The following is a 25,854-nucleotide window of genomic DNA, read 5'->3' as shown; positions in this document are numbered from 1 at the left end:
CTCCACTTGCTTCAGCTTAGTTGTGTTTGTCGTTAAGTTACTTACGAAGTTCTTGTGTAAACTCTAAACTGTGTTATTATTGGCTGGCTTCAAGGAAAACAAATTCACTTTAAGTGATGAAGAGAGTTAAAAATTTCTCTTCATGTTGCCTCTGTTCCCTTTTCTTCGTATAACAATTTTTGTTGACGTCATCGTGTCAAACTGTCAATAGGTAGCCTTTAGGTCTTCTTCAGGTGGTTTTTTAGTGTGTTCCCATCAATTACATTATTTCTCAACCTTTTTAATATAAATAAAAGTCTATGTATAGGATCAACAATGGTTTGGTGTTCGATAGGATTAAAATGAATAGACAAAAATGCTAAAACACATTTTTTGTTTTGTTTCTCAAGATATCTTTTCAGGACAACCATAAGTTATGAGATTAATTTTCTCTAAGTTTTAAGATCACATTAAGTGGGTAAGTCTCTCCTAATAAATCATCCTCCATACACATCGCTCAGTGATTGAACCCTGATTAGAATTGTGCTAGACCATATTAGTAGTAACAACTCTTTTAAACACGCACACTCTTTAACACTCTTAATGTGATTGATTTATTTTAAAACATCACAAGTGTATTGAAGAGTATGTTTAAAAGAGTGTGATGATGACACTCCTCTAAAACATAATAGTATTTATATCATAAGAGTTGATCTACTACATCGAAAAACAATACTCACTCTGTTTCTTATTATAAGAATAAAAAAACTACTCACACAGTTTAAGAAATCTAGTTAAAGCAGTTTAGTGTATCGATTTTTTTTTCACTGAATATCAACTTCCACAATTTCCCTTAACCCACTTCTCTTAATTTTTTATGCATGATCAATGCTTAAGAAAGTGGAAAATTTTATAAAAGTTAAATTAAATAAGGATATTCTTGATAAAAACTAATTGATGTACCACAAACTCCACTTTCTGGCGAGAAAGGCCGCATCAAGAGAAGGGTCTCAACACAACATATGGGGGCAACCGCCATCTGCTGTGTATAAGTTGTTGTATCTAGACGCGTATGCGTAGTTCTCTTGCCTGTTTAATTTTCCTTTGTAACCAAAAAACTCCAAATTGATTTTTATAAAAAAGACTAAGAGCGAAAAGCGTGTAGGAAAAAAATGTAAATGGTGGTGTATACTCAAATAATGAAGACTTCTTGAGTGGCATAAAAAGAGGTAAAAAAAAAAACAAGTAATAAATATTATATATAATGTGATGTGATAAGAAGAAAAAAATTGTGTTACATAAAAAAAAACTTGGCTTCATCCCTAATTGCCAGATAGATTGCATTGAATCATGAATAATGTTGTGTTAACATCTCATTTCCACCTCCATTTTATATAATTAGGAAGAGAAATGAGAGAAATGAGTGATATGATTTATGATTTGATAAAAAATACAGAGAAATGAAGAAAAATGAGATGAGAAAGAAAGTAAGATGCAAATGTAACCCTTCTTGCCCAAAAGTGTACGACAACTTTATGTCCTTAATAATTGATGAAAATTTTAGTGCACAGAGTATGACTTTTTTTTTTTGGTTATAGAGTATGACTTTTTTAAGACAAAGATATAACACTGAATAATCATCTTGTCGCAGGCTAGAAGATATGTTCTATGGACGAGAATTGAATTATTAAGAAATGGGGTGGGTAACTACATGCCACTCATAGTTATTAGAAATTCACTTTTACAAATAAAAGATCTCTGGCGATCATATTTTTCTTTTTACAGAAAGGAAAACTCTTTTTTCCTTTTTAAAGGAAAAAAAGAAAATAAAGTAAATACCGTAATTAATTAGAATAAATATTTGTGGGTAAACAGAAAATGAAGTATTACTATTGAAGTTTATGAAGACTTTTTTTTTTTTTTTATATTTTCATTCTCGTGAAGCTACTATTAACATATGTGCAGAATATTCAAGTCAAATTCAATTAAATCAATTATTTCTTTTAAATTAATCAATCAATTTTTTAAAGGTAAATATTTAATAAAATAAATTTAAATTTTATTAATATTTTCAATCAATAATTAACTTTATTCATTGAATAATAAAATAAAATAAGATAATTACAGACATTCATTATTTATTAAATATTTCAATATCTAGATATATATATTTTAACTATTATAATTGGTTATAATCAAGTTAAGCTTTTAGAAAAAAATAGTTTTTTTTAAAGAATAGAAATCCTCGTGCATTGCACAATTGCGCGTTCAAGGGAGAAACAACAACAGATTTTCCAAAATTTTCTGTGCTGTAATTTGCACCAATCCAAACCATCCAACTTCAGAAAATACACTTACTAATAATAATGAGAAATATCAACAACACTCTTTTTCATTAACCGATTAAAATTTATGTACAATTTACTAAATTATATTAGATTATATAGGTCTTATTTATATGAATTTGAACCGATTAAAAAAACAGCATTAGAAAGAGATAATACTAATAGTAGTATAATTTTATTTTATTTGTTTTATAAATTAAGAACAAAATCATATGTTTCCTTATTTTCATTTTACTCTTGACTCTGCTAAACCAGACAAACCACACACAAATTTGGTTGCGGCTCTCAGATTCTCCCAGCGACTCTCCAATTTCTTCTTCCTCTACAAAACACAACACAACACAACACTCTCAGACTGAGACTTGTTGCTTTTGTTTTCTTGTTGATTGTGTCTTTCTACCTATCATGATTATGCTTCCAGATTTCAATTCAGGTAGGTAAACCACACCCTTCTCTTCTCACTCACTCACTCACTCACTCACTCACTCACACCCTTTTACTTCTACTTTTCCTTAGATCCTTCTCATTTTCCTTCTTTTTTATTGCTTCTGAAATCTTTCTATATAAAAAGACTAGATTTTGGATTCTGGGACTGGAACCTTGTAATGATGTTGTTATGCTATGAATGTTAGACACGTTTTTTTTCTCCCCAGATCGCAACCTCACTCTCTAGATCGTCTTACCTCACTTGCTTCTTCTTCAAATGAACAAGTGGGTCTGCTTTGCAGGCGCAATGTGCCTGCTGTGTGAGTTTTTTCTCCTGAAATCACAAGGTTCCTGTCAAAGTTTCTATTTTTCTGTGTTTTCATCATGTGGGGTGTTGGTTTTTTTTTTTTTCTGCGTGATTGGAGGGCAAAATGTTCATGGAAGCTTCCCTTTTTCATGTTTGTCAATTCCGGGGTATTCTTTAATCTTCTAAAATTCAGTGCCAACTTGTTGGCATATGTGGCCTCAGGCCTTCTCTGTTTTAATTTGAAACAGTGGATCCATTGTCTCTTATTTCCTGGTGTACTGGTTAGCACGAGTTTGATGCTGTCCTAGTGTTTGTCTTTACTAAGTGTGGAGTTGTTGGCAAAACAAAAGGCTCAACAACTCCAATATGGTCATTGCTGCAGGCTTAAATTCCTTTGCCTTTTTATGCAACAAAGAAATTTCCAGTTCAGGAAATTTCTCTGCCTATAAAATTTTAGAAATAGCATATTCTCATTAGGGTTGTCAAATAGCGGATATCGTGACGCTAGCGCTCTGAGGGCGTAACATAGCGGATTTTTGGCTTTCCGCTCTACGATCCGCGATTAAGAACACTGCTTGCTTCTCATTCATTACACATATTTGTAGACATGCCCTCCTATTTAGGCCTGTAATTATGTAAGGACGGATTACTAGGTATATTCTTTGATTGTTTCTTCATTCTATTGATTCATTCATTGATCTTGTGGTAATGGTTGGGGGAGTTGCTATGCTATATATATCTTCAATTGCGTGTGCATGCATTCAGAGTTTTAAATTGCGGTTGCGTTGTGGAATTGCGCCCAAATGCGGGTTGATGCAGCCGTAATTGCTGTCGTGATGCCGTTGCAGTGACTCCAAAACCCTTACGTTGCGAACGCAATTGCGGTTGTGAACCGCAATTTAAAACTCTGCATGCATTAAAGGTGCTTGGAAGTTGACTATCATATACTTTCTTTCTTCTTGATTATTTATACCTATTTAAGTGGCAACATATACAAGATTTACTTTCTTCGTGATGGGAAATGATTAGGGCAACATTTGAGATATATGTGCTCCCTTGGATGTATTAATTTTTAACAAGACTCATTATGTTCTGAAGAATTTGATAGGTTTATGTCAATTACGAATCTAAGATTCTCAACTTTGTTCTAAAGTTTAATGTTACTCTCATCACTGATTGTGAGTTTTGCTTTAATTACTAGTTATTGATCTTCTCTGTTCCTGTTGGCTGAATAATGTCTAACCCTTTCAGGATTTTATTTTTAGAACTTTCAGGATCACTTTGACAGTTTGACTTGTCCAGTATCAACTTTTGGTCGTACGATTGCGAGTTCTTCCATTGAAGTTAGATGGCCTCTAGAATCCCATCTCATCAGCTTAGCAATGGCCTTTATGTATCAGGGCGGCCTGAGCAGCCCAAAGAAAGGACTCCAACGATGACCTCAACAGCCGTGCCATATACTGGCGGAGATATAAAAAGGTCTGGCGAATTGGGGAAAATGTTTGATATTCCTACTGATGGCTCTAAATCTAGGAAATCTGGACCCTTAACAGGTGCTCCTTCACGGACAGGATCTTTTGGAGGAGCTGGTTCACATTCTGGACCAATCCAGCCGAATGCTGCTGCTCGGGCTGCCTATACTACTTCAGGTCCCATGACTTCTGGTGGTATGCCAGGTTCGACTTCAACAAAGAAATCAAATTCTGGACCACTGAATAAACATGGAGAACCTCTTAAAAAGTCTTCTGGTCCTCAGTCTGGTGGAGTAACGCGTCAAAATTCTGGACCTCTTGCTCCTATTCTTCCTACAACTGGTCTCATTACATCTGGGCCAATCTCATCTGGCCCGTTAAACTCTTCTGGGGCCCCTCGGAAAGTGTCTGGTCCTTTGGAAACAACGGGTTCAATGAAGCTGCAAGGTTCTGCTGCTGTTCACAATCAAGCTGTCACTGTTCTTAGTCAGGATAATGAGTATTCCTTCAGAAGGAATTTCCCAAAGGCGATGTTGTGGTTATTAATTCTGCTTTTTGTAATGGGTTTCATTGCTGGTGGTTTTATTCTTGGAGCAGTGCACAATGCCATTCTCCTTGTTGTGGTCGTGGTTCTGTTTGGCCTTGTTGCTGCGTCTTTCACATGGAATACTTATTGGGGAAGAAGAGCTATTATGGGCTTCATTACTCATTATCCAGACTCTGAGCTTAGAACTGCAAAAAATGGGCAATTTGTGAAGGTCTCAGGGGTATGTTTAGCTTCACTCTGCCTAACTTATTCCCTATTCTTGAAAAGTTCATCTTCTCTTCTTGTGTTTATATTTTCTATGTTAAATAATAAATCATACTGCACTAATTTCTAATGTTTATCTTCTTTACATGTCTTTACGTCACTTTGATCTTGCTTTTAATCATAAATTGTTCTTCACCTGCTTTAGAAGTTGTTCACGTAGTGAAATCAAGAGACTAAGCTAGGTCAAACTGTGTCCCTAACTCAGCCCTAGAACACAAAAATGAACATGTGTCTATGCCTCACTCCCTTCTATTAATATTAATATTTATTACATCATTAAATCAATACCAAATCACACCTCTTTTAAGCTAGGTCAAACTGTGTCCCTAACTCAGCCCTAGAACACAAAAATGAACATGTGTCTATGCCTCACTCCCTTCTATTAATATTAATATTTATTACATCATTAAATCAATACCAAATCACACCTCTTTTAAGCTAGGTCAAACTGTGTCCCTAACTCAGCCCTAGAACACAAAAATGAACATGTGTCTATGCCTCACTCCCTTCTATTAATATCAATATTTATTACATCATTAAATCAATACCAAATCACACCTCTTTTATGTGTTGGCGCGAATCATCACCATAACTATCCCTTCCGTAATTTCCGAGTTGCCTCGTAAGCATGGTCAGCCGGTCATTAATGAAGGAGCTGATATGTCCCCTGAATCGTGGGATTATAAGAATGTGCGGAAACTTGGTTGGCCAAATCTACGCATGTAACTAAGTCGGTCCCCATGTAGGAAGTAGGAACAAATGTATTTTTCTTGTCTTATAATTTGCAGAAGGTTTTCTAGGATGTCATTTTTTAATTAACATGGTGGAAGGATGGAAAATCTACAAGCATGTTTGACAGTCAAACCTAATTTTTGTCAATTTTAAGAAATTATATGATTGCTACGCTTGGCAACATGATACTCCTAGTAAATAGCCTTAACTGTATGAGTTATCTAAACTGGTACAGCTAGAATATGGACTAGATACTTCCACTAGTGTATGACTTCAGTATGGTTTAGATGAATGTGACTATATTTAATATTGAAAGTTTATCTTTGTAATTTGTTTCAAGACATGACATGATTGCAAATAAAAAAAATGAAAATAAAAGGAAAATTTATTATGAATGAATGGAAAACCTTTATTTTTTCCAGCAGTTTGAAATAATGTTATTTACATTATATAAGCTCTTGGATGATTCATAGATGAGTGCTTTTTTTTTCATGTACCTTTTTTGCATGGTCTACAGCCATTTGTCTTATCAGTATCATTACTATACTTCACCCATGTCTTATTTTGATATCAGTGCTTCAAAAAGCAAGATTAAGCTTGCACTTGATTGGGTTTCTTGTACATATCTTTTCTATAACTACATCACAATGATCAAATATGTTTTGTTGTGATATATGAAGGTTGTTACCTGCGGTAATGTGCCTCTGGAGTCATCTTTCCAGAAAATCCCCAGATGTGTATACACGTCAACAAGTTTATATGAATATCGTGGGTGGGACTCAAAAGCTGCCAATCCTACACACCGTCAATTTACATGGGGCCTTAGATATTTGGAAGTGAGTTACTAAGTTTTATCTGGGTTGGTTATGATGGAATTTAAATACTTTACTCTGATGTCTTTTGTACAATTCTTTACTTTTATTCAGGGCCCGAGGGGCACGGCAGTGGATAACATGTTTCTTCTTCTAATAAATTTTTTAGTATTGTTTTGACTTTTGAGTTAATGGCACTATCATGCTTGGGGGGAAGGAAAGTCATTCACTATGGTGGTGTTCTCTCCCTTATGAATGATTCTAATAACCTTTGTACTCATCTTGATTAACATTTTGTTTCCTGAAAAAAGGTGGAATTCAGATGGGTGCCCAACCCTTAAACTTGTCACATTGTGTTGAGACCTAGGATGTTTATTGTCAAGCTTTTTCATGGCACTCGAGGTTATATTGACCTATTTATGCTTTCGTATGTGGTTGCCTGACATCTGTACATTTGTATTTTCTTGATTGGTTTTTTGAACCATTTTTTATTGTTATATACTGCTTAATGAACTTGCTATGTCTACACGAGTCTGCTTTTTGGAACTGTTATTTCTTCTTTGATTTTGTTCTTTTCGGGTTAAAGGGACTGCTAATTCTATTGGCAACATTACTTTTCACGCGATTGACTGGAATATATGCTATGTGACAGAGGCGTCTGGTTGACTTTTACATCTCGGATTTCCAGTCCGGTTTAAGGGCATTGGTTAAGACTGGGCATGGAGCAAGAGTGACCCCTTACGTCGACGACTCTGTTCTCATCAGTGTAAATCCAACCAAAGAAGAGTTGTCACCAGAGTTCCTCCGGTGGTTGGGGGAGAGAAATCTATCAAGTGATGACCGCACCATGCGGTTGGAAGAAGGGTAAAAGTTCTCTTTTATGTTTCCCTGCTTTTTTATCTTTTTTGAATATAATAAACTCATTTGTCTCTGTTTAGGGGTTAATCCCAAATGGAGAAGTTTGAATTAAATCTGTATACGTGAGTGGTTCCAATTTTTTAACCTGTTGATTTTATTTAGCAATGTACTAAACTGATTATTACAGGTTTTTAGAACTAGGGTTGTCATTTTCATCAAGATTTCCACACTTCTATGTGATGCCTAGTTTTGGTTCAAGAGAGATAACATAACATTGTGAAACTTTTTTTCTGGTCAGGTACATTAAAGAAGGAAGCACAGTAAGTGTAATGGGGGTTGTTCAGAGGAATGAGAATGTCCTTATGATTGTCCCTCCGCCAGAGCCTATCACTATGGGTTGCCAGTGGACCAAATGTATCTTTCCAGCTAGCCTTGAGGGTATAGTTTTACGATGCGAGGACATGTCGAAGAATGATGTGATACCGGTTTAACGCTAAGTGCAATGTGTAGGATCATCTAGTTGTTGCTCCTAGATAGTATTCTTTTCCCCTCTATTATTAGTGGTGGTGGAATATCATATTGACAGATTATTTTAGATTAAAATGGCAAAGCTGTGTGTTTATTTTTTCTCCCTTTTAATTGCTGTATAGTTCTTGTTGGTTTGGTGTTCTTTCTAGGGTTTGTAAACTTTGGTAACGTTTGGTGCAGTGAAAATTCTTGCATGTATGGGCAGATTGTGATTATGCTAGCATTCTATATAGAATACAAACTTTATGCTGTTTGCAAAGCTCCCACCATAGCAGATATGGGCAAGAGTTGGCCTATTATGTATCTACTGTCGTTAGCCTTAGCTTGCATTTGCAAAAGGCTGCTGCTGTCTCCATGACTCAAACATGTGACTTCTATGTCTTGATGTGTTAAATATTTGAGGCAATCATATTTGAGTTGTGTAGTTCTATTGTTAAATCGGTAAACATATGAGGTTTTGTATATATAATTTTGAAAAGTTCAATAATTAGATGTTAATGAATGGAAACTCTGAACTCCATCCTCAAAAGATTAGGGTATCACCACATTTAATTTTTTTTATCAAAATACATTTAACTATTAAAGTATTACAATATTATGTGCGGAGTGATTATTAGTTCTTTAAAAGATATATAATTACCACAAAACGAATTTAAGCTTCTTTAAACTCATAAATACAACTTAGGAATCAAATGTGAAATTATAAGCATTGTTCATTACTCACAATGGTAGCTCACTTGACAAAACATATTAAGTTGCAAATCTGAATGACATGGTTCGGGCGTCGGTGAAGGTCGGTTCGGCCAAGCTCGCCGTCATCTGCGTCGGCCTTCTAGGTTTCGCTCTCGTCGCCGACTTCCTCTGGGCTTCCTCTTCCTCCTCCTCCATCTGGACCTCCAAACCTTCCACCACCACCATCGTCGTTCCCAATAAACCAGACAAGAACAAGAAAGATGCTGGAAGAGTCCTTGCAGCAGCGTACGCCGATTTACCCGGTCCCCAACTCACCTGGCAAAAGATGGCACCGTCACCCGTCCCTCGTCTCGACGGAGCTGCAATCCAGATTCGGAATCATCTATTCGTCTTCGCTGGCTACGGCTCCATCGATTCTGTAATTGCCATTTTTCATTACATCACAATCTCGATCGAAACCCTGACTGATTCTGTTTTTTGTTATTTTCAGGTACATTCACATGTTGATGTATATAATTTTAGTGATAATACTTGGGGAGAAAGATTTGATATGCCTAAGGAAATGGCACATTCACATTTAGGGATGGTGACTGATGGAAGGTATATTTATGTGGTTACTGGACAGTATGGTCCTCAATGTAGAGGTCCTACGGCGCGTAATTTCGTGCTTGACACTGAAACAAAGCAATGGGAAGATCTTCCTCCCTTGCCAGTTCCTAGGTATGTTGGATTCAATCCAATTTTCCTTTGCAATTCACATGCTGAAAGTTTTCACTTGAAATATGATATCTTAATGGTGCTTTGCCAATTTTGCATCTTGATGTCCCTACTGGTAGTATAGTATTTCTATTGACAATTAGTTCTACTTAGTGTCTAGGCATCTTCTAAGTATTGTTGTTAACATTTTTAGTGGTTTCAAACCTTTAGTTAGCATCAGATTTCCCTGTGTAGTTGGTTGCTTCAAATTTCTATGAATAGTTATACTTTCTGCTAGTGACTTGCTTCAATTCAATCCTTTTGAAAGAACTGCAATAAATAGAAGAGAATGATGAAGACTGAAATTTTTGACATGAAACAGAAATAGAGGATTCTAAGGGAAGGGAGGATATCTGGTCAAACTCACTTCGTCCTGTCTTTCTTGCTTGTCAGCTGCACTCTCTGCCCATAATGCTATCAGATAATGCAGAATTTTATAGCACAAATAGAAGGTGCTAGAGAACCCGGATTTGCAGCGGTGTCTGAGAGGTCATCTTATTTTTGTTCATCAAAATTATCTTTAACTAATGGGATTGGAAAGTTGATGTTTGGAAGGAGTAACAGGCGTAGAAACTATGAGACTGCAGAAGTTTGGGAAAGAAGATAGAGTGTTGGGTTTTTTTTACATTTAAAATGCAGTGTTAAAGGAAAACAGGGGCTCTTATGTTATTTGTATTGCTAATACTAATACATACACAAACGAGTTTATGGTGCAAAATGATAATAATATTTTAACTTCATTGACAACTAAATAGAACTAACTTTAATAATGTTATCGTATCCAATTTTATTCAGTTATCACTAGTCTGACTTTTGTTGGAGGTAGAGGGGGGCCTAGAAAACACTATAGATCAACCAATTAAGGATTTTATATTTAAATTGTTTGTTTTATGATATGATTTATGATCAATGTTGTTAATGGCGGACTATGGCGGATTGTTGCAGGATGTCGGCCATGGCAAAGAGCCAAAAACCCCACTTAGTGATAACACTGTTTAGGATAGGACATTATCTTCTTGCTTGATCCATACAACCAACCCCACTTAGTGAGAAAATACTTTTGTTATTGTTGTTCTCTAGTCTGAATATTTTCAGCCATAAGGAAACATGTGTGTAATTTTTTTGTATCGTGGTTTTGGGCGGAAAATTTTGACAATATTATATTCAGATATGCACCAGCAACTCAACTATGGAGAGGCAGATTGCATGTGATGGGCGGAAGTAAAGAGAATCGACATACACCTGGATTAGAACACTGGAGTCTTGCTGTGAAGGATGGAAAAGCATTAGAAAAGGAGTGGAGAAGTGAGATACCCATTCCCCGTGGAGGACCTCACAGGTTCGTGACTGTCTGATACACAAGTCATTCAATATAATAAGGGCTAGTGTAATACTGCATGTATAGACTATAGAGATAACAATAACATATTAGTAGCCTATTTTGTTTTGTTATAGCTATAAAAACATCAATTAGGAAAAGTGGTTTTTTCTTATAACAGTGTGTTTTACTACTATTGTTATTTATATGATTTTTTCGCAATACATTATTTCATTTCATGTTTCTCCGAAAGTCACATCTTCATAATTTTGAACCATTTTGGTCTCTTAGGTGGCATTTGATATCGGAAGAACTTCATGGCTTCCTATTTATTTCCTTTTTTTCTAACTTCTCCATTGGATTTTATACTCCAAATTCTATGCCCTTTCTGATTGTTGGAATGTGGCAACATGGAAGTTTTTCTTTTCTTGCCTTTACTAGCAGTATCATTTTTCATTATGTTCTCTTGGCCCTTATGGTTCATCTAACTTGGATGCTGTAAAGTGCAGTAAATTATTTAGCATTAAGAATGAAGCTGGATACCGTTTTTCAATGGATTTTGGTACAAAATTTAGACATTAGGAACATGTCATTTGAGTCCAACACATTATATTTAATCTAGGTTGATTTTCATATCATTTTCTTATTTGAATGCCATCATGTATATGTCACCTGCAATTTTTGCTACTTATTAATATCCTATTTTAGAGCTTGTGTTGTAGTTGATGATCGTCTCTATGTTCTTGGTGGTCAAGAAGGTGATTTTATGGCCAAACCTGGGTCTCCTATTTTTAAGTGCTCACGCAGGTTGGAGGTAAGTGACAAATAATATTATTATTCTTGTCTTATTTGGCCATATTGTGGTCAAACCCAGGCATCGTGCTCCTTTATATCAATTTTGGCCGAAAGATTGTGTTTGTGTGTGTGAATGTGTTTTCCTTTTCTCTAAACTGAATTGATAGTACATATGATTGACGTCCTTGTAATTTTTATTGATTCTAAGTTTTATTTTTTCACAAAGCTGCCTCATAGTTTGGAATTCTCTGTGCTCATTGTTTACTGTCATGCCAGGTAGTCTATGCTGATGTTTACATGTTGGATGATGAAATGAAGTGGAAAGTGCTACCTTCAATGCCAAAACCAAACTCACATATTGAATTTGCTTGGGTGGTTGTAAACAATTCCATTGTCATTGTTGGTGGCACGACAGAGAAGCACCCTGAAACTAAGAAGATGGTTTTAAATGGAGAAGTAGTCCAGTTTAACCTTAATACTTTGGTACACACTCCTCATATACAAAGCACTTGAGAATTTTGTCTACATTGCTGCATATTTCTTCATACTCAATCACTTATGTTGGCATGCATTCTCATACACATATTACTCATTTATACTAACAACACAAAGAAGTACTTCATTTCCGTAATTTCCTCCTGTTACCCTCCACTCATGTGACCTTGAAATTGGGGTTTGACAAAATTCGTCTATATTTCTCCCAACGCTATGAAGTTTCCATAATTTGTTATTCAGCCAAACTCCTGTCCTAAATAATATTCTATTCCACCTTAAGCTTGCCACAAGAATTAGGATTGAGTTGCTGGAGTGAGATTCTAAAATATTATAAGATGACTGAGCATTCTTGTTCTCTATTTCTTAAAACCTTGCCTTATTTTTAAATAACAAATGGGCTTTGAAGTGTACATTCCACTAAATGAATGTGACCACTGTTAGATGTTCTTGGGTACCTTTTTACCCTCACATTCAGTGAAATTCAAGCATGTCCTGAGTCCTTTTAAATGTCTAGTTTTTCAAAGCTCTTTACTGTCATAAATTATGGTTAGTTATGGACCTTATTTACTGTCAACATGTGATTGAAACAAGGAATTATCTAATTGCTTTAATTCAATACACATGTCAAGATGATAGTCTGCAGATGATGACAGCAACAATATAGTGCATGTTTGGAAATCCTTCTACAATTGATTATGAAGCTAGAATCCATGAAAGAAAAACAGATCCAAACATACTAATTATCTAATTGCAATTAGGAGCATCATACTATGTTGTCAGTGTTACTGATTGTTTATTTCCATTCTTATCAATTTTGCAGAAGTGGTCCGTGGTTGGAAAATTACCTTACCGGGTAAAAACCACGCTAGTTGGATTTTGGGATGGATGGTTGTACTTCACTTCAGGACAGCGAGACAAGGGACCAGATGATCCATCTCCCAAAAAAGTTATTGGGGAGATGTGGAAGACAAAATTACAATTGAATGACTGAGCAATTGATGTGGAATTTTTTAGTAGCCTGTTATTTCTCCAAAAGTGCAGCAGAGATGAAGAGGCCAAAATAGTTACACATTCTTTATCATAAAGAATATTCATTGTTGTAATTTACTAGTAATGACTGTAATTGAATTCAACATTAATAGATGTCGTCATTTGTCACCGATGTTTTGCAAAATTTTACTAACTGGTTTTTGTACTATATATTTATTTGCTGCCTATCCATCTTTTCAAGTAAATATTAGAAGTTGAAGTTGTTTTTTTTATAGTTCTTACTGGCTTATTATTGTTATGTAATTAATAACATAATTTAGCTCATTAAAAGAGTTGTAAATATAAAAGAAGTGTATCAAAATATCCAAATTAGTGGAAATGACTCAACTCAGTTTAAATGGGAATGAACAAAATGACAAAGATTCGAAAACTCTATGGAAATGAACAGTGCCAAAAGTTTTTGCAATCTTCATACCATCGCTTTCTAATTATGTAGTCACAGTTCATACAAGATATTTACAATAGCAAATACATTGGCTGACTAATAGAGCTGCTATTTACAGTAGCAAATACAGTAACAGCAAGTGGCTCTGGATAAGGGTATGTAATTGGAAGATGCAGCACAGAATGGTCTCAAGAGAAAGCACAATAGATCTGCTGTCCATTATAAGTTTATAACATGTTTGGATTAGCTTATTCTTCCCACAGAACTGTTTATGGTGCCCAGAAGCTGCTCGCATGAGTTTTTTCCCATAGTTGATTTGGCCATTTTGATTTTAAAATCAATTGTAAAGGATTTTTAAACATGCGCTTAGTCCTTAAAGCTGAAGCACAAGCTCCACAAGAAAGAGCTCCCCATCAAACCTGAGTCCAGAAGGTTCAGAAGGCTGAAGAAAACCATCCACCATTCCACCAAACACATACAAAAAACGTCCAGAAGGGTCTGCGCAGGCACGATGAAAGGATCTAGATTTTGGTTCATACCCATTTGACCTCCACCTTTTCCACATTCTTGTCAACACTCTCTTGGAGCTCAAAGTGGGTGTCTGCATGCTGATGTAAGGGATAGCACTAACATCTAATACCCAAAAATCATTTTTCCTGTGTCTAGCTGAGTCCTCTCCTCCATAAATTAGCAACCTACCTCCCAAAACCATTGTAGCACTGTGACCAACTCTAGGAAGGGAAACACCATCTGGTATGTTCTGTAAATCATACATGATTTGGAGCCATTTCATGTAACCCTGGCATGTATCCAGTAACCATATATCATCAAGAACCTCATAACCCAAGCCTCTTCCTCCAAATAGAATTGTCCTGCTTCTCCCTATGCAAGTCAATGTGTGCCCTGAACGTGGTGGCGGTGATGGATGCGAAACAATCTCATGCCATGTTCCAAAGCAGGGACTTTCTGACAACTCTAAGACCCATGTGTCCCCCAAACGGAGGCCCTGAAGTCCGATTCCTCCATGGATTACCATTCTCTTGTCATCAATACAACAAGCAGCATGAGCCCCTCTAGGGGGTGGAGCAATAGCCCCCACATCAAGCATTTTCCAGGAAAATGTAATGCCATTGTTTTCATTGTGTGTAACTCGCCCTACCCATGTATCATTTTGACGGTTCCCGTTATCATTGATGCCTCCAAAGAGAACAAGGAAATCACCCATTTCTACACATGTGTGCCCAAATCTCCCACTTGGAATGCCTGAGTGGACTGCCTGCCATTTCAACATTTTCTGGAAATTATTACCTATGTACGCAATCCATGTATCATCAAGATGTCGTCCTAAAACAAAGCAAAATGAAATATATTAGAAGGTAACAAGTTTGTCTAGAGAAAAGTAACTTCCTATAAATGGAAAAAACCAGCATACAGATCAGAATGCAGTTTTATAGGGTCTTGCTCCCTGGGATGGAACTCCTAACGAGAAAATACTTCCTTTATAGTTATATTCGCACCCCTAAAAAATTTATATTACCTTCTTCAATCAGCCATTTTAATTTTCCTTAATATGTTAAATTTTCACACTTTAACCAATTTTTTCTGGTTTCGTCTCTGCTTGCTCCTATATTTTGTAATTTTGCCATGGCATGGAAGATTTTTCTACACATACTCCCCTCTTTAAAATCAAGACACTGTTGATTTCTAGTTTTCATCTTTTTAATGAAAAACAAAAGAAAATTGTCAAACTAGAGACTATTATTTAGAAGGAACAAGAGTACTGAAATTTTACCCCATATGGAATGGCAGAACTAGGTACAAGAACCAAATATTAAATATGGACTAGAGAAAAAGGAAAAGAAAGTGAAATATACAGTTCTCAACAGTGACAGGCTCTACAGACTTGTGAGGAGTAGAATGTCCCCAATGATGAATTGTGTTTGCTCAAATTTTGTTAATAGCTCCCTTTTACTAAGTTCAATGATAGGATGAAACACTATCTAATTGAATCCTTCAATGATGATGTATTTGGACTCTTTTGCTTATTCCAGTCACTAGTAAGAGCCCTTGTATGTTTCAGAAATCATGCAGGTCCATATTTGTTAGATCCCTTTCTCGTCAATGACACACGCAATAGGGAAATTGGTGGAACTTTTCCTCAACTATAATGCAAACACACCCTTAGAATCCTCAATCATATGGTTGTTGTGAGGAGACATCAAAAGCTCATACGTAGCTAACTCTTTGAAATGATAAGTGTTAATCAAACTTGAAGTAGAAAAAATCATGAATTTATTTAATTCTTAAATATAAGCTCGATCATCTTATTTAGTGCTCGTTTGGACGCAAACCAAAGAACACTTATTGGAGCTATTTAGTGCATTTTCTAGTAGATAAGCTCCAATAAGCTTGTATCCTAATAAGGAACAATTACCAGCCAAAATGGTGGATGCTCAAAGTTGCAAGTCACCTAGTGATATAAGTGTGCTCCTAACACATGGCATAACAAGTCCATGCCATTCCAGATTAACCTAATATTTTTATGTTAAATTCCCTTTGTTTAAATAGGGAAAGGGCTTCTTGCCTCTCTCCATCAAAATCAGGTGACAATTATAAGATGATTGCATTTAATTTAATAATCAAAAGCCATGTGAAACACTTTCCAATATGCATAAACAAATAGAAGAAACATCAAAAGGAAGAAGAAAAGAGTAACTAACCTCCCTCAGAGCCACCACCAAACAACACTAGACAATCTGAGACAAAGTTGAGAGAGTGGGAGGCTCTGGCACTGGGAAAATCCAAATCAGACAATCTATGGCAACGAACAGAATCCATCTGAGAAACCTGCTTGTAGAGTCTCATCCAAGGACACTGATGATGGTGATGGTTTTGGTGATTGCTCAGTCTCAGTGCATCCACACAATTGGAACCCAAGTCCCTCAAGCACAGAGATTTCCAGAGAGTGTCAGAGGAAGTGAGATCTCTGAATCTCTTGCAAGTCATGGAAAGGGAAAGAATTGCATCTATGGGTAGAAGGAAGAGGATAGTAAAGAGGTAATCCTGAGCTATGTTGGTTATTGGTGGTGATGATGATGATGATGATCCACTGTAACTGTGATTCCCACTGGCACTAGCTTCTTCCATGGGGGAAAGAACCAGAAAAATAACCAATTTTTATGAGTTGTCTTGTGTTGGGCAGAGACCAGAGAGAAAGAAAACAAAGAGGGTTGTTTCTCTGAGATGCTGATGATGTTTGGTAATTTGGTAAAAAAATTAGGTTTATGTTGTTTTCTGTAAAAGAGTGATTAGAACAAAATGGTCTGTAACCCAAGAGGGTAGCTCAGTTGGCAACACAGACTGAGTGTGGGGAAGAACTCTCGGATTCGATCTCCACACAATACATTCTGGGAGAGGGATGAGAAGCTTTAACTGTGACTAAATCTCGAATCTGCCGGCATTCAAATGGTGACAGGGTACCAGCTGTTTATTTAAAAAATGGTGAAAGGAAAAATGATGGTGTAGAAAGAGACTGATTATATGGACAAGTGGGGTGACCATTTTCTTTGTCTCTTTATGAAATTATGAGCTTTGTCTTTGTTTTAACATGCTTTTGTAGCCTACTCAGCAACTGTGCTACATGCTTTTGGCTTCTTATCTGGACAAGTCAAGAGAATTCAATTCTAGTTCTATGCCAAATGTAATGAGAATGAAACAAGAAAAAGAATCTCTTGACCCTAGCTCAAGATCACTGTGCTTACTACAAAGTTAAAGATTGATGGTTTCCTCATATTGACTATCGTTGTCCGCACTCCATATTTGAATGGATAATCACTGGTATATTGATAAGGTTTGACAAATTAATTAGAGTTTAATTGGTAGGGTATAATCTGAGGGAACTGTGCTGTCCATCTGTGGTATACTGCATATTTCTTCCCTCTGCTTCTGGTTTTTACTAGGCATTGAGCTATTTTATACTATTACTGAAAATTGAGACATTCATTTCATTGCTTTTAAGTTAGGTTGCCACCTATACAGTGAATGGTGTATAAAGCCAAAGACATTCATTGAATGGAGAATCTATAGAGTACAAGTGCCAAACCATCATAGTACATTCCAAAGGAGGCAATCCTTTTCACTTTTCAAACACCGAACTTCCACATTCTAGTAAAGCTAGTCCTCTCAGCAGCATTTTTCTTTTCCCATACACAAAGTTCGATCTCGAGAACTAGTTTAAGGTGAATCAAACATGTACCTCTTAAACCAATCTTTGAATCTAGCAAATTAGGTCATTAGGTATGTATCTAGTGCGAGATAAGGGAGGTTTCAGCATGTAAATGGACACCCCAGTAAGTACATGGCTAAAAAATATATTTAAAAAGAACCAAACATGCACTAATTGTTATATTTTGGATAAAAGAATGATTTTGCATGTTAAGAAAAATTATGTCAAAACTGGTCGAGGCTTTCATATAAAAATCTGAGACGATTAGTTTCAATTAGTAAATACATTAGTTCCCATCAAATTTGGCTAGCATTTTACACTCCACGCATGGAAGTGGATTCAAGATAAGAATTTAGAAAAAAGAAAGCAAAAAAAGGAAGCATACTGTTATTTCTTCTCAGTTCGGGTATGTTATTTCTAGTTTGACTACTGGGTTATTGCCCACGATTTCACGACCAGCCTTAATAAAATATCCTTGCAGTTGCAAGTAAATACACTTTCATGTCAGCCAGGCAAGATGTATAAAATTAACAAGTCCAAAAATGTCAGATTCGAAGCTTGCGGGTTTCTGAACTTCTTATTGATGCAAGTTGTGCACCTTCCCTCTGTGTATTAATTTCTGCAGAGCAGCTTTAGCTTCTTCTAATGTTTCTACATTCTGCCCTTCATCAAATGATATTCTCTGAATGTTGAACTGCATACGTAACATTAAGTTATACAGACAGAGAGCAGCTACAAATGTTAGAAAGCCAATCTAACTGTTGCAAGAAGGAAAGCTTACCTGGGCACCTTGACGGACCCTAATATCAGTCCCTTTGCTGTCTATAGATATGAGTGCTGCGTCGTCTATCTCAGTCTCATTAGATAGAAGTTTCTTTAGGGGCTTTGAGAATATGGCATTGAGCTCCTATTTTTTCAAACATAAAACCAAAGCAATGAAGTGAGATATAACTCTATGTTAGAGATATATGACAGACACTGGCGCCAAAAATGGAAAGATAGAAAATTTTACTCAGGAACCCTAATTTCTCAATATCTTCCCATTGTAGGATAGACCAAGAATCAGGGTTCTGAGTAATTCGAGTAACTCAGTGTCCACAAAATCATTTCCAAATCCAAAACTGAACTCTACCACAACTACTTCTATTTATAGCCTAGCAGCAACACATAGGCAGTTACAAAGTTAGTTACAGCAGAAACTCTGAATTGTTTACAATAGTACTTAGCTACAAGTTATGATCTTCTACAATTCTCCTATTACACTATTCATAGACTCTTTTAAAAGAGAGTCTGTTCCTAACAGATATTGTTAGGAACTTAGGATATATGAAAAATAAAGTTATTAATCAACCCTTTTTGGGAGCTTTATTGAGTAAAAGGAAAGGGGGTTGGGGGCAAGGGCCAACTAGTTAACCTATAAATCCATCCCAGTCTAGTTGAGTGTCCATTTAGTTATACATCCATCTCCAGCTACTAGGCCTAAAATGTTAAGATCTCCCTTCCACAAACCAAACCCCATAAAATTCTCCTCCTAAATGTGGTAAGAAAGAGACAATTACGAGTTATCAATTTCTTTAAAATAGAATTATTTACTTGTGTTTACACAAATCAGATGTTATTGATTTCCTTTAGTTCTAGAGAGAGAAATCAGAAAATTTACCTTTAGATACTGCTCACCACCCTCAACTGCAATCTTATCAGGTTGAAGGGTTTCATATTCCTTTACATCCACCCAAGCAACGGTACCAAAGCCTCCAATGAAATATATGTCACTGTCAATGATAAAAAAAAAAACTGATTGAATTAGGTATGAAAGTTGATAAAGATGGTAACAAACAACATGAAGAATTTGTATTCCTCAATTCTACAAGGACTCGATTGTGCGAAGTGCTAAAATATTATTTAATAAGGAACTATGGCCTGTTTGGATGAGCTTATTTGAGTTTATCTTACAGCATAAACACTTATAAAAGTGTTTGAAAGAGCTTACATAAATAGTTTATGGCCTACCTACCTGTAAGCTGTTTTGAGCTTATTTTCATAAGTTATTCAGAATAGTTTATAAATAAAAAAGTTTATGTTTATTTATAACCTATTTTCAACTTATTTCAATAAATTAGCTTATGAATAAGCGCTTAATTAAAGCTGTTTTCCCAACCGAACCCTATATATATTTTCATGGTAAGTTTCATAAGGGAAAAAAAGACCTGCACTTGTTCTGGACGATACACCAGACAACCAAAAACATGATTATTTTGTAACTCAACAGAAAAAAATTGTTTCTCTTGTCAAAGACATAATGCGCTTTGAGTTATGACTAATACTGACATTTATAAACCAGGCCTAGGTAAAATGCCCCGCGCAAAAGATGATTTGTTCAACACAACTACACAATCAGCTTTGCAACTCAAGAGAATTTGAAAGTAGCCAACCTTATATTCTGCATCCTAAAATAGTAGAAGTTGCCCCACTGTTGAGAAGGACCCTGATGATGTTTCGCAATGTACTGCTTATGAGCCCATTCCTGCTAGCACAAACAGATATTATGATATGTACAAGTAAACCTCTAAGGGATATAGCTCCTCTGAAGTCAAAGGACAACTTTAGAGGGTAAATTATGCCCCATTACAACCATTGATTAAGAAAAAATAATGTTAAACTTAAACCATAATTTGGTACACATGTGCAAGTATATAATCACAATCTCAACCGTTAATTTCTCACTCAACTATTATAATTGCTTACTTTACCCTCTAAAGTAATCCCCTTACTTTAGAGAAGCAAACTCTCTAAATCAAAAGTAGCTCTATATATGTAGTTAAAGGTACAAAGTACAAACTACAAAGAATTGTAAGTTTGCTGACCCTCAAGAACAAATTAGTCAGTAAATAACCTGTTGATCTTCTGGAAGTGGATAGACATCTCCAAAAATTGTCACCCTTGCATTGGACAAGCCACTCCATCCAGGTATCTAACAAACACAACAGCAATAAAACCAATAGAAGGAGAAAAACAAGAATCATAAATATTAAAGCTCACATATGAAATATAAAATTGCAAACCTGAACAACAAGAGTGCATCTTGGGTTAGCCAGCAAATTCCTTGTGTGAATTGCGAGAGGAGAAAATGAAAATACTGGATCTGTGAATCAAGAACATACAACATATTTAACACTACGAACAAACAAGTGAGCCTTATTTAGTTCAAATTTCAAAAGTCCATACTGACGTATAAGGTAATGATCAGCATGAGACAGACTTCAGAAATGATTATGTTGGAATCAAGTGTTAAAGTCAAGTCCCACATCGGAGAAGTCAAGGTGAGAGGGAGAGTTTATAAGAGATGTGACCCATAAACCTAATGCCTTAAGGTTTTGGGTTAAGATGTGGCGTCGATATCTCTTGGTGTCTTGCTCCTCGGCCCATGGGCTCCCCTGTCTCCCCCAACAAGTGGTATCAGAGCCGATGGTTCGTGGGACCATGACGGCTCCTTGTGTCGAAAGTCTTCCTAGCAGTGTGGCTAGGCGGCGGGTTCCGTTGCCAGCGAACGACGGTGCAAGGTGGATAGCTTCCGCATACGGTAGGACCATGGGTGATGTGGTTGAGGGACTCACACTTGAGGGGGAGATTGTTGGAATCAAGTGTTGAAGTCAAGTCCCACATCGGAGAAGTCAAGGTGAGAGGGAGAGTTTATAAGAGATGTGACCCATAAACCTAATGCCTTAAGGTTTTGGGTTAAGATGTGGCGTCGATATCCCTTGGTGTCTTGCTCCTCGACCCATGGGCTCCCCTGTCTCCCCCAACAGATTAATCTTTATCTAGCTCATGTGACAGAAATAAATGATACCACCAAACTGGCACATCCTGGAGCTAGTTAGAATGCTAGTATCTTGAGGTGGACTGTGAATCTTTTATCCATTCTTTGTTTTTCCCGTATTTTATGCGGTATAATAAGTAACGGCCAACTACAATGAAATTTCTGTAACTTAACACCCATATTCCAACTAAAACAGGAACATCATACGTATTCCCATGTGATATTAAATAGATTCAAAGCATATGTTTCTGCGAGAGAGAAGATGTCGGGGGAAAAGTTCACAAGAGAGTGGGAACTGGGAAGGCTGTAACAGCAGGGATGGTTATCACATGTTCACTAGAAGTTCCAGAATTGGGAGCAAAGATAAAGGGAAAAGATAAGAGGAAGAGATAGGTAAGGCTTGAGCTAGGAGAAAAGGCTCAAGTTGGTTGGAGTATTCTGTTCAGTTGCAAAATCTTCATTGTTATCTTCTTGTTTCCATCTGCATTTTATTTTTAACAGAGGGCTGACTCTGCTTGTGAGGAATTTAGATTCCCCAGTTCCTACTTTCCATGCTAATTTTCAGTTTGCATCATATTCTCACTCTTTTCTGAGCAAGGATCAAAACTAGAATGGAACCAACAGCAGTGCATGCCCCCCTATTCATAACTATTTGATTATGTTTATCCATCAGCATACTAAAGACTAAGAAAACTAATTATTATGATTGTTTAGCACCTGGCATCTTGGACCAGAACTCCCAACTTAGTCTCCTATTAACCTCATTGGAACCATGGATGAACAAACAAGCAATAAACCCCCATATGTGCATAAAATATTCACGAGCAAATGGAAATAACTAATCAAGCAAATGAAGAATTATTGACTTACGGCCCATTGAATCTGGTGCAAAATCAACCAAGGAACCAAACGGATATCCTTCTCGCCGGTGGTGCATGCGAGACATTACAGTGCACAAATGAGCAAACCTGGCCTTGAATTATACAAGAAAAAAAAGGCAAATGAAATAAAGAATTAACAAAGGGAATCCATGAACGGAACTTGCACCAAATTCAATTTGACATTATACCAGAAAGACCAGCACCTTACCTGCTCCATCAAATTGCGTACCGCCAAAGCTGGTCTAGGTAAACCATGAGCCGAGGTAGCACTCTGGACACCACCAGAAATAGGTGTTCTGAAAAGTCCAGCCCTGGTACCCCCACCAGATACACTCCCCCCTTGTGTAGTGATAGTTGACCATGACATGTTACTAGTTTGTAGTGGCTCAACTGTATCTTTATCAGAACTCTGAGTCTCAGCATGGTTTAAATTTTCCTTCAAAACAAAAGGCCACCCAACTAAGTCAAAGGGTCAATGATAAAACTTATCTGTTGATCATCTATAGAAACAAAAAACTAGATGACCCATCAATGAACCTATTATTATAAATCATAAAATTTCCCATGAACTGTGTCAGTGTAGTGTAAAACACACAAGTTGGAACTTGAAGCCAGGGAAAAACAACCCAACACAGCATAACACATGTAACTCAGCAAAGTATAAAACTTTATTGATCTATAAGAACAAAAAATAAGTTTACCAATAAATGAACATATTCCCATGAACTGGGTAGGGTAAAACAACACAAGACAATACATGGAACTCAGCAAAGTATAAGAGAGAAGAGGGAAGGGAATGATGCATACCTCTTGAGGCTGAGAAGCTAAACCGGAGGCATTGCCTTCATCGGCATCGCTGGGAAGGTGAGGTGGGAGAGCAGAGACGCGAAGAGAGACAACCTGCGAGGGTGGGTGATGGGAGATTCTGAGGAAAGCGGTGCGCGGTGTTTTGACGGCGGAAGAAGGAGTGCGGTGGAGGAGGGAATGAGTCTCCGCCGCAGGGTGAATCGACAGTGCTTCCATTAGCATAGAACGAAAGAAACACAAAGAGTCTGTGATTGGATTTGAATAATTGGATTCGGTTATAGGTGCAGAATGGAGCGCTCAAAGTTTTGGGTTTTGGTAAAGCCTAAAACCCACAACAAACAGAATACAGAATATATATATATATGTATAGTGTATACCCACACACACGGCCACACTTGCTCTCTTTGTTCCTATCCCAATTCCAATAGTGCTTTTATTCTATACGATTGATGAATGAGGTTGATACTCTTGGCTGACTCAGATTCTGAGATTGACATGAATAATATCATTGATTTATATAAAAAATTCGTTTATTATATACTTTTGTCTTTGACGAGTTTGGGTGGGTTCAACTCCGGTCACCATAACGGACCTGCGTATACTTTCGAGACTACAAAACGCTTATAAAGGTACTTACAGATTGACGAGAATCGCAAATCCAATCACACTATGCCACATCGTCCAAATAGTTTTTACCGTGCCAAAAGTTACATTTGACGGTAAAAATTACCACTAGGGTTCAAACTTACCTTGGCCATAACACAACCCATGGAAACTTACCCCTACATCAAACCTTCCCACAAATACCTTTAAAACAGCTCAACCATCACTCCATGCGGGCCAGGGCTAGGGGACGTGCGTCCCGTTATTCTCTGAACCCTAAGTATAATTTCTCAATCGTACCCTACCTCATTCATAGCTCACCCACCACCTCCGGTACCGGCCAGAGCTTGGGGGTTACAACTGTTATGACAGTCTTGAATTTTCTTCATCAATTGCTTGCCCACCACCATTGATGATGATACAAGATAAGTGAGTATTGTTCTAGTAGTTGTCAAACCATCGACGAGACCACGACCCATTATATTTAAACCACTGCCTTTAGTGATAACCAAAGCTAGGGGACTACTGAATCGGTAGTTACCAAACCCTCATCGTTACCATGACCCATTAGTAGCTCAACCGAATTTACCAAGGCATTTGACTCAGATCAAGACATCCATGACCTTACCATTGTATGATCGAATCACTAGGCATCACGACGACACTTCTCGACGATGTACGAGTCACGCTACCGCCTTTTTTCCCCACAACTAACCTTAGAAAAATCATATGACCCAATGGTATACAAAGAGAAACCTGCAAAAAGATACTTTACCCACCTTAGAGCAGTTGACCAAAAATACTAACCAGGACTAGGCATTGCACCCGACGATAGGTTGACAACTAGCCAGCCTAATCCTTAACGTTGATCCCCTAAGCCCTAGGAGACACATGCGAGATCGAAGGGTCAACCGCAAAGTGCACTGTCTACGAGTATGAAGCGAAAAAGACTTATCCCTGACATCTTCAATCCATGTGAACGAGCGACATTGACATGACCATCACACCTCCAGCGATACTCGTAACGAAATAATTCTCACTCTGTGATCTCTTGAGCTTTGGGGTATCAAGGGTCCACATTAAACCACGCTGCAAGGAAGTCAAAGCAAGACGTTGACGTTACCTTGACTTCGTTAACCTCAAACTATTTAACCAGCATAGAAGAGAGCATCAAGTATGTTTTATAGTTCTAATGTTATACTACTACTATCCACATCTTCCTTTATGCTTTGTTTGGTGGAGGGTGATTTTGATAGAGAGAGATATGAAAGACAGAGTTATGTCTTTTTCCAAAATTGGACTTGCTATTTCAATAGTTTTTTTTTTATTTGGATAAAGTGTATATTTACTACCACTCACCACTATTTTTCACTTTTATCTCTCTTCTATTTTTCTCATAGCAAGTAACCTCAAAATCTACTATATTTATCACTTCTTTCTCTCTACTCATCTTCTATTTTCTCTATTTCTCTTCTAGACCAAACAAAACGTTATTGACATGAGCATTGGACTTGTCCTCTCAGTTACTATCATTGGGCGGGCACCACAGTGTCACCACCACTATGAAGGGTTATAGAGCCAAAGACCACCACATCAGATTCTTATCGTTCATAACTTCAACACTTATCTAAGTGATTGGTCGGACTTAATTCGATCATAAAGTGTTAAAGTGAGTGTTTGATTGCATTTTACTGTATTCCATCCTAGCTCAAACAAGAGATGGAATTAAACCTGGAGGGGGCAGTTTCCCCACGAGAAT

At 36.9% G+C, this 25,854-nt stretch overlaps 4 protein-coding genes across 5 annotated transcripts; 2 read left to right on the top strand and 2 right to left on the bottom strand.

Annotated features, from left to right (window-relative positions):
• The first annotated feature begins 2,554 nt into the window (after window positions 1-2,554).
• LOC130745696 (uncharacterized membrane protein At1g16860-like) lies at window positions 2,555-8,529 on the top strand. Of its 2 annotated transcripts, none has more exons than XM_057598061.1 (5): window positions 2,555-2,757; window positions 4,332-5,296; window positions 6,753-6,908; window positions 7,537-7,748; window positions 8,041-8,529. In XM_057598061.1, the coding sequence occupies exons 2-5, from the start codon at window positions 4,406-4,408 to the stop codon at window positions 8,231-8,233; spliced, it is 1,452 nt and encodes a 483-aa protein (XP_057454044.1). In that variant the 5' UTR covers window positions 2,555-2,757; window positions 4,332-4,405; the 3' UTR covers window positions 8,234-8,529. The 2 variants fall into 2 exon arrangements, with proteins under 2 accessions (XP_057454044.1, XP_057454043.1); XM_057598060.1 differs by having other exon boundaries at window positions 4,323-5,296.
• Window positions 8,530-8,954: 425 nt separating this feature from the next.
• LOC130745697 (kelch repeat-containing protein At3g27220) lies at window positions 8,955-13,570 on the top strand. The gene is made up of 6 exons (XM_057598062.1): window positions 8,955-9,381; window positions 9,454-9,683; window positions 10,888-11,058; window positions 11,746-11,851; window positions 12,109-12,315; window positions 13,148-13,570. Exons 1-6 carry the CDS (start codon window positions 9,043-9,045, stop codon window positions 13,316-13,318), a joined length of 1,224 nt encoding a protein of 407 aa, XP_057454045.1. The 5' UTR covers window positions 8,955-9,042; the 3' UTR covers window positions 13,319-13,570.
• A 188-nt stretch (window positions 13,571-13,758) lies between these two features.
• Window positions 13,759-17,164, bottom strand: LOC130745694 (F-box/kelch-repeat protein At1g51550). Its single transcript, XM_057598058.1, has 2 exons — window positions 16,483-17,164; window positions 13,759-15,106 (listed from the first exon to the last, which is right to left on the bottom strand). The coding sequence occupies exons 1-2, from the start codon at window positions 16,907-16,909 to the stop codon at window positions 14,136-14,138; spliced, it is 1,398 nt and encodes a 465-aa protein (XP_057454041.1). The 5' UTR covers window positions 16,910-17,164; the 3' UTR covers window positions 13,759-14,135.
• Window positions 17,165-18,359: 1,195 nt separating this feature from the next.
• LOC130745695 (uncharacterized) lies at window positions 18,360-23,881 on the bottom strand. Its single transcript, XM_057598059.1, has 9 exons — window positions 23,493-23,881; window positions 22,894-23,121; window positions 22,675-22,777; window positions 21,050-21,129; window positions 20,881-20,958; window positions 20,420-20,511; window positions 19,648-19,759; window positions 18,769-18,894; window positions 18,360-18,681 (listed from the first exon to the last, which is right to left on the bottom strand). Exons 1-9 carry the CDS (start codon window positions 23,712-23,714, stop codon window positions 18,565-18,567), a joined length of 1,158 nt encoding a protein of 385 aa, XP_057454042.1. The 5' UTR covers window positions 23,715-23,881; the 3' UTR covers window positions 18,360-18,564.
• Window positions 23,882-25,854: the final 1,973 nt, after the last annotated feature.

This window comes from Lotus japonicus, chromosome 3 (assembly GCF_012489685.1).
Source record: "Lotus japonicus ecotype B-129 chromosome 3, LjGifu_v1.2".
Taxonomy (NCBI): Eukaryota; Viridiplantae; Streptophyta; class Magnoliopsida; order Fabales; family Fabaceae; genus Lotus; species Lotus japonicus.
Note: the sequence above shows the minus strand (reverse complement) of the source record. Positions and strands in the feature narration are given on the sequence as shown.

Bases quoted from the DNA above. Each gene is read 5' to 3' on its own strand.
- LOC130745696 (XM_057598061.1), top strand. From the start codon at position 4,406: ATGGCCTCTAGAATCCCATCTCATCAGCTTAGCAATGGCCTTTATGTA. The intron at 5,297-6,752 runs GTATGTTTAGCT...TGATATATGAAG, and splicing joins AATTTGTGAAGGTCTCAGGG to GTTGTTACCTGCGGTAATGT. The intron at 7,749-8,040 runs GTAAAAGTTCTC...TTTTCTGGTCAG, and splicing joins ACCATGCGGTTGGAAGAAGG to GTACATTAAAGAAGGAAGCA.
- LOC130745694 (XM_057598058.1), bottom strand. From the start codon at position 16,909: ATGGAAGAAGCTAGTGCCAGTGGGAATCACAGTTACAGTGGATCATCA. The intron at 15,107-16,482 runs GTTAGTTACTCT...GCTTTGTTTTAG, and splicing joins TGGTGGTGGCTCTGAGGGAG to GACGACATCTTGATGATACA.
- LOC130745695 (XM_057598059.1), bottom strand. From the start codon at position 23,714: ATGCTAATGGAAGCACTGTCGATTCACCCTGCGGCGGAGACTCATTCC. The intron at 20,959-21,049 runs GTTTGCAATTTT...TGTGTTTGTTAG, and splicing joins GATGCACTCTTGTTGTTCAG to ATACCTGGATGGAGTGGCTT. The intron at 18,682-18,768 runs GTAAGCTTTCCT...TTACGTATGCAG, and splicing joins GGGTCCGTCAAGGTGCCCAG to TTCAACATTCAGAGAATATC.
- LOC130745697 (XM_057598062.1), top strand. From the start codon at position 9,043: ATGGTTCGGGCGTCGGTGAAGGTCGGTTCGGCCAAGCTCGCCGTCATC. The intron at 9,382-9,453 runs GTAATTGCCATT...TGTTATTTTCAG, and splicing joins GCTACGGCTCCATCGATTCT to GTACATTCACATGTTGATGT. The intron at 12,316-13,147 runs GTACACACTCCT...TCAATTTTGCAG, and splicing joins AGTTTAACCTTAATACTTTG to AAGTGGTCCGTGGTTGGAAA.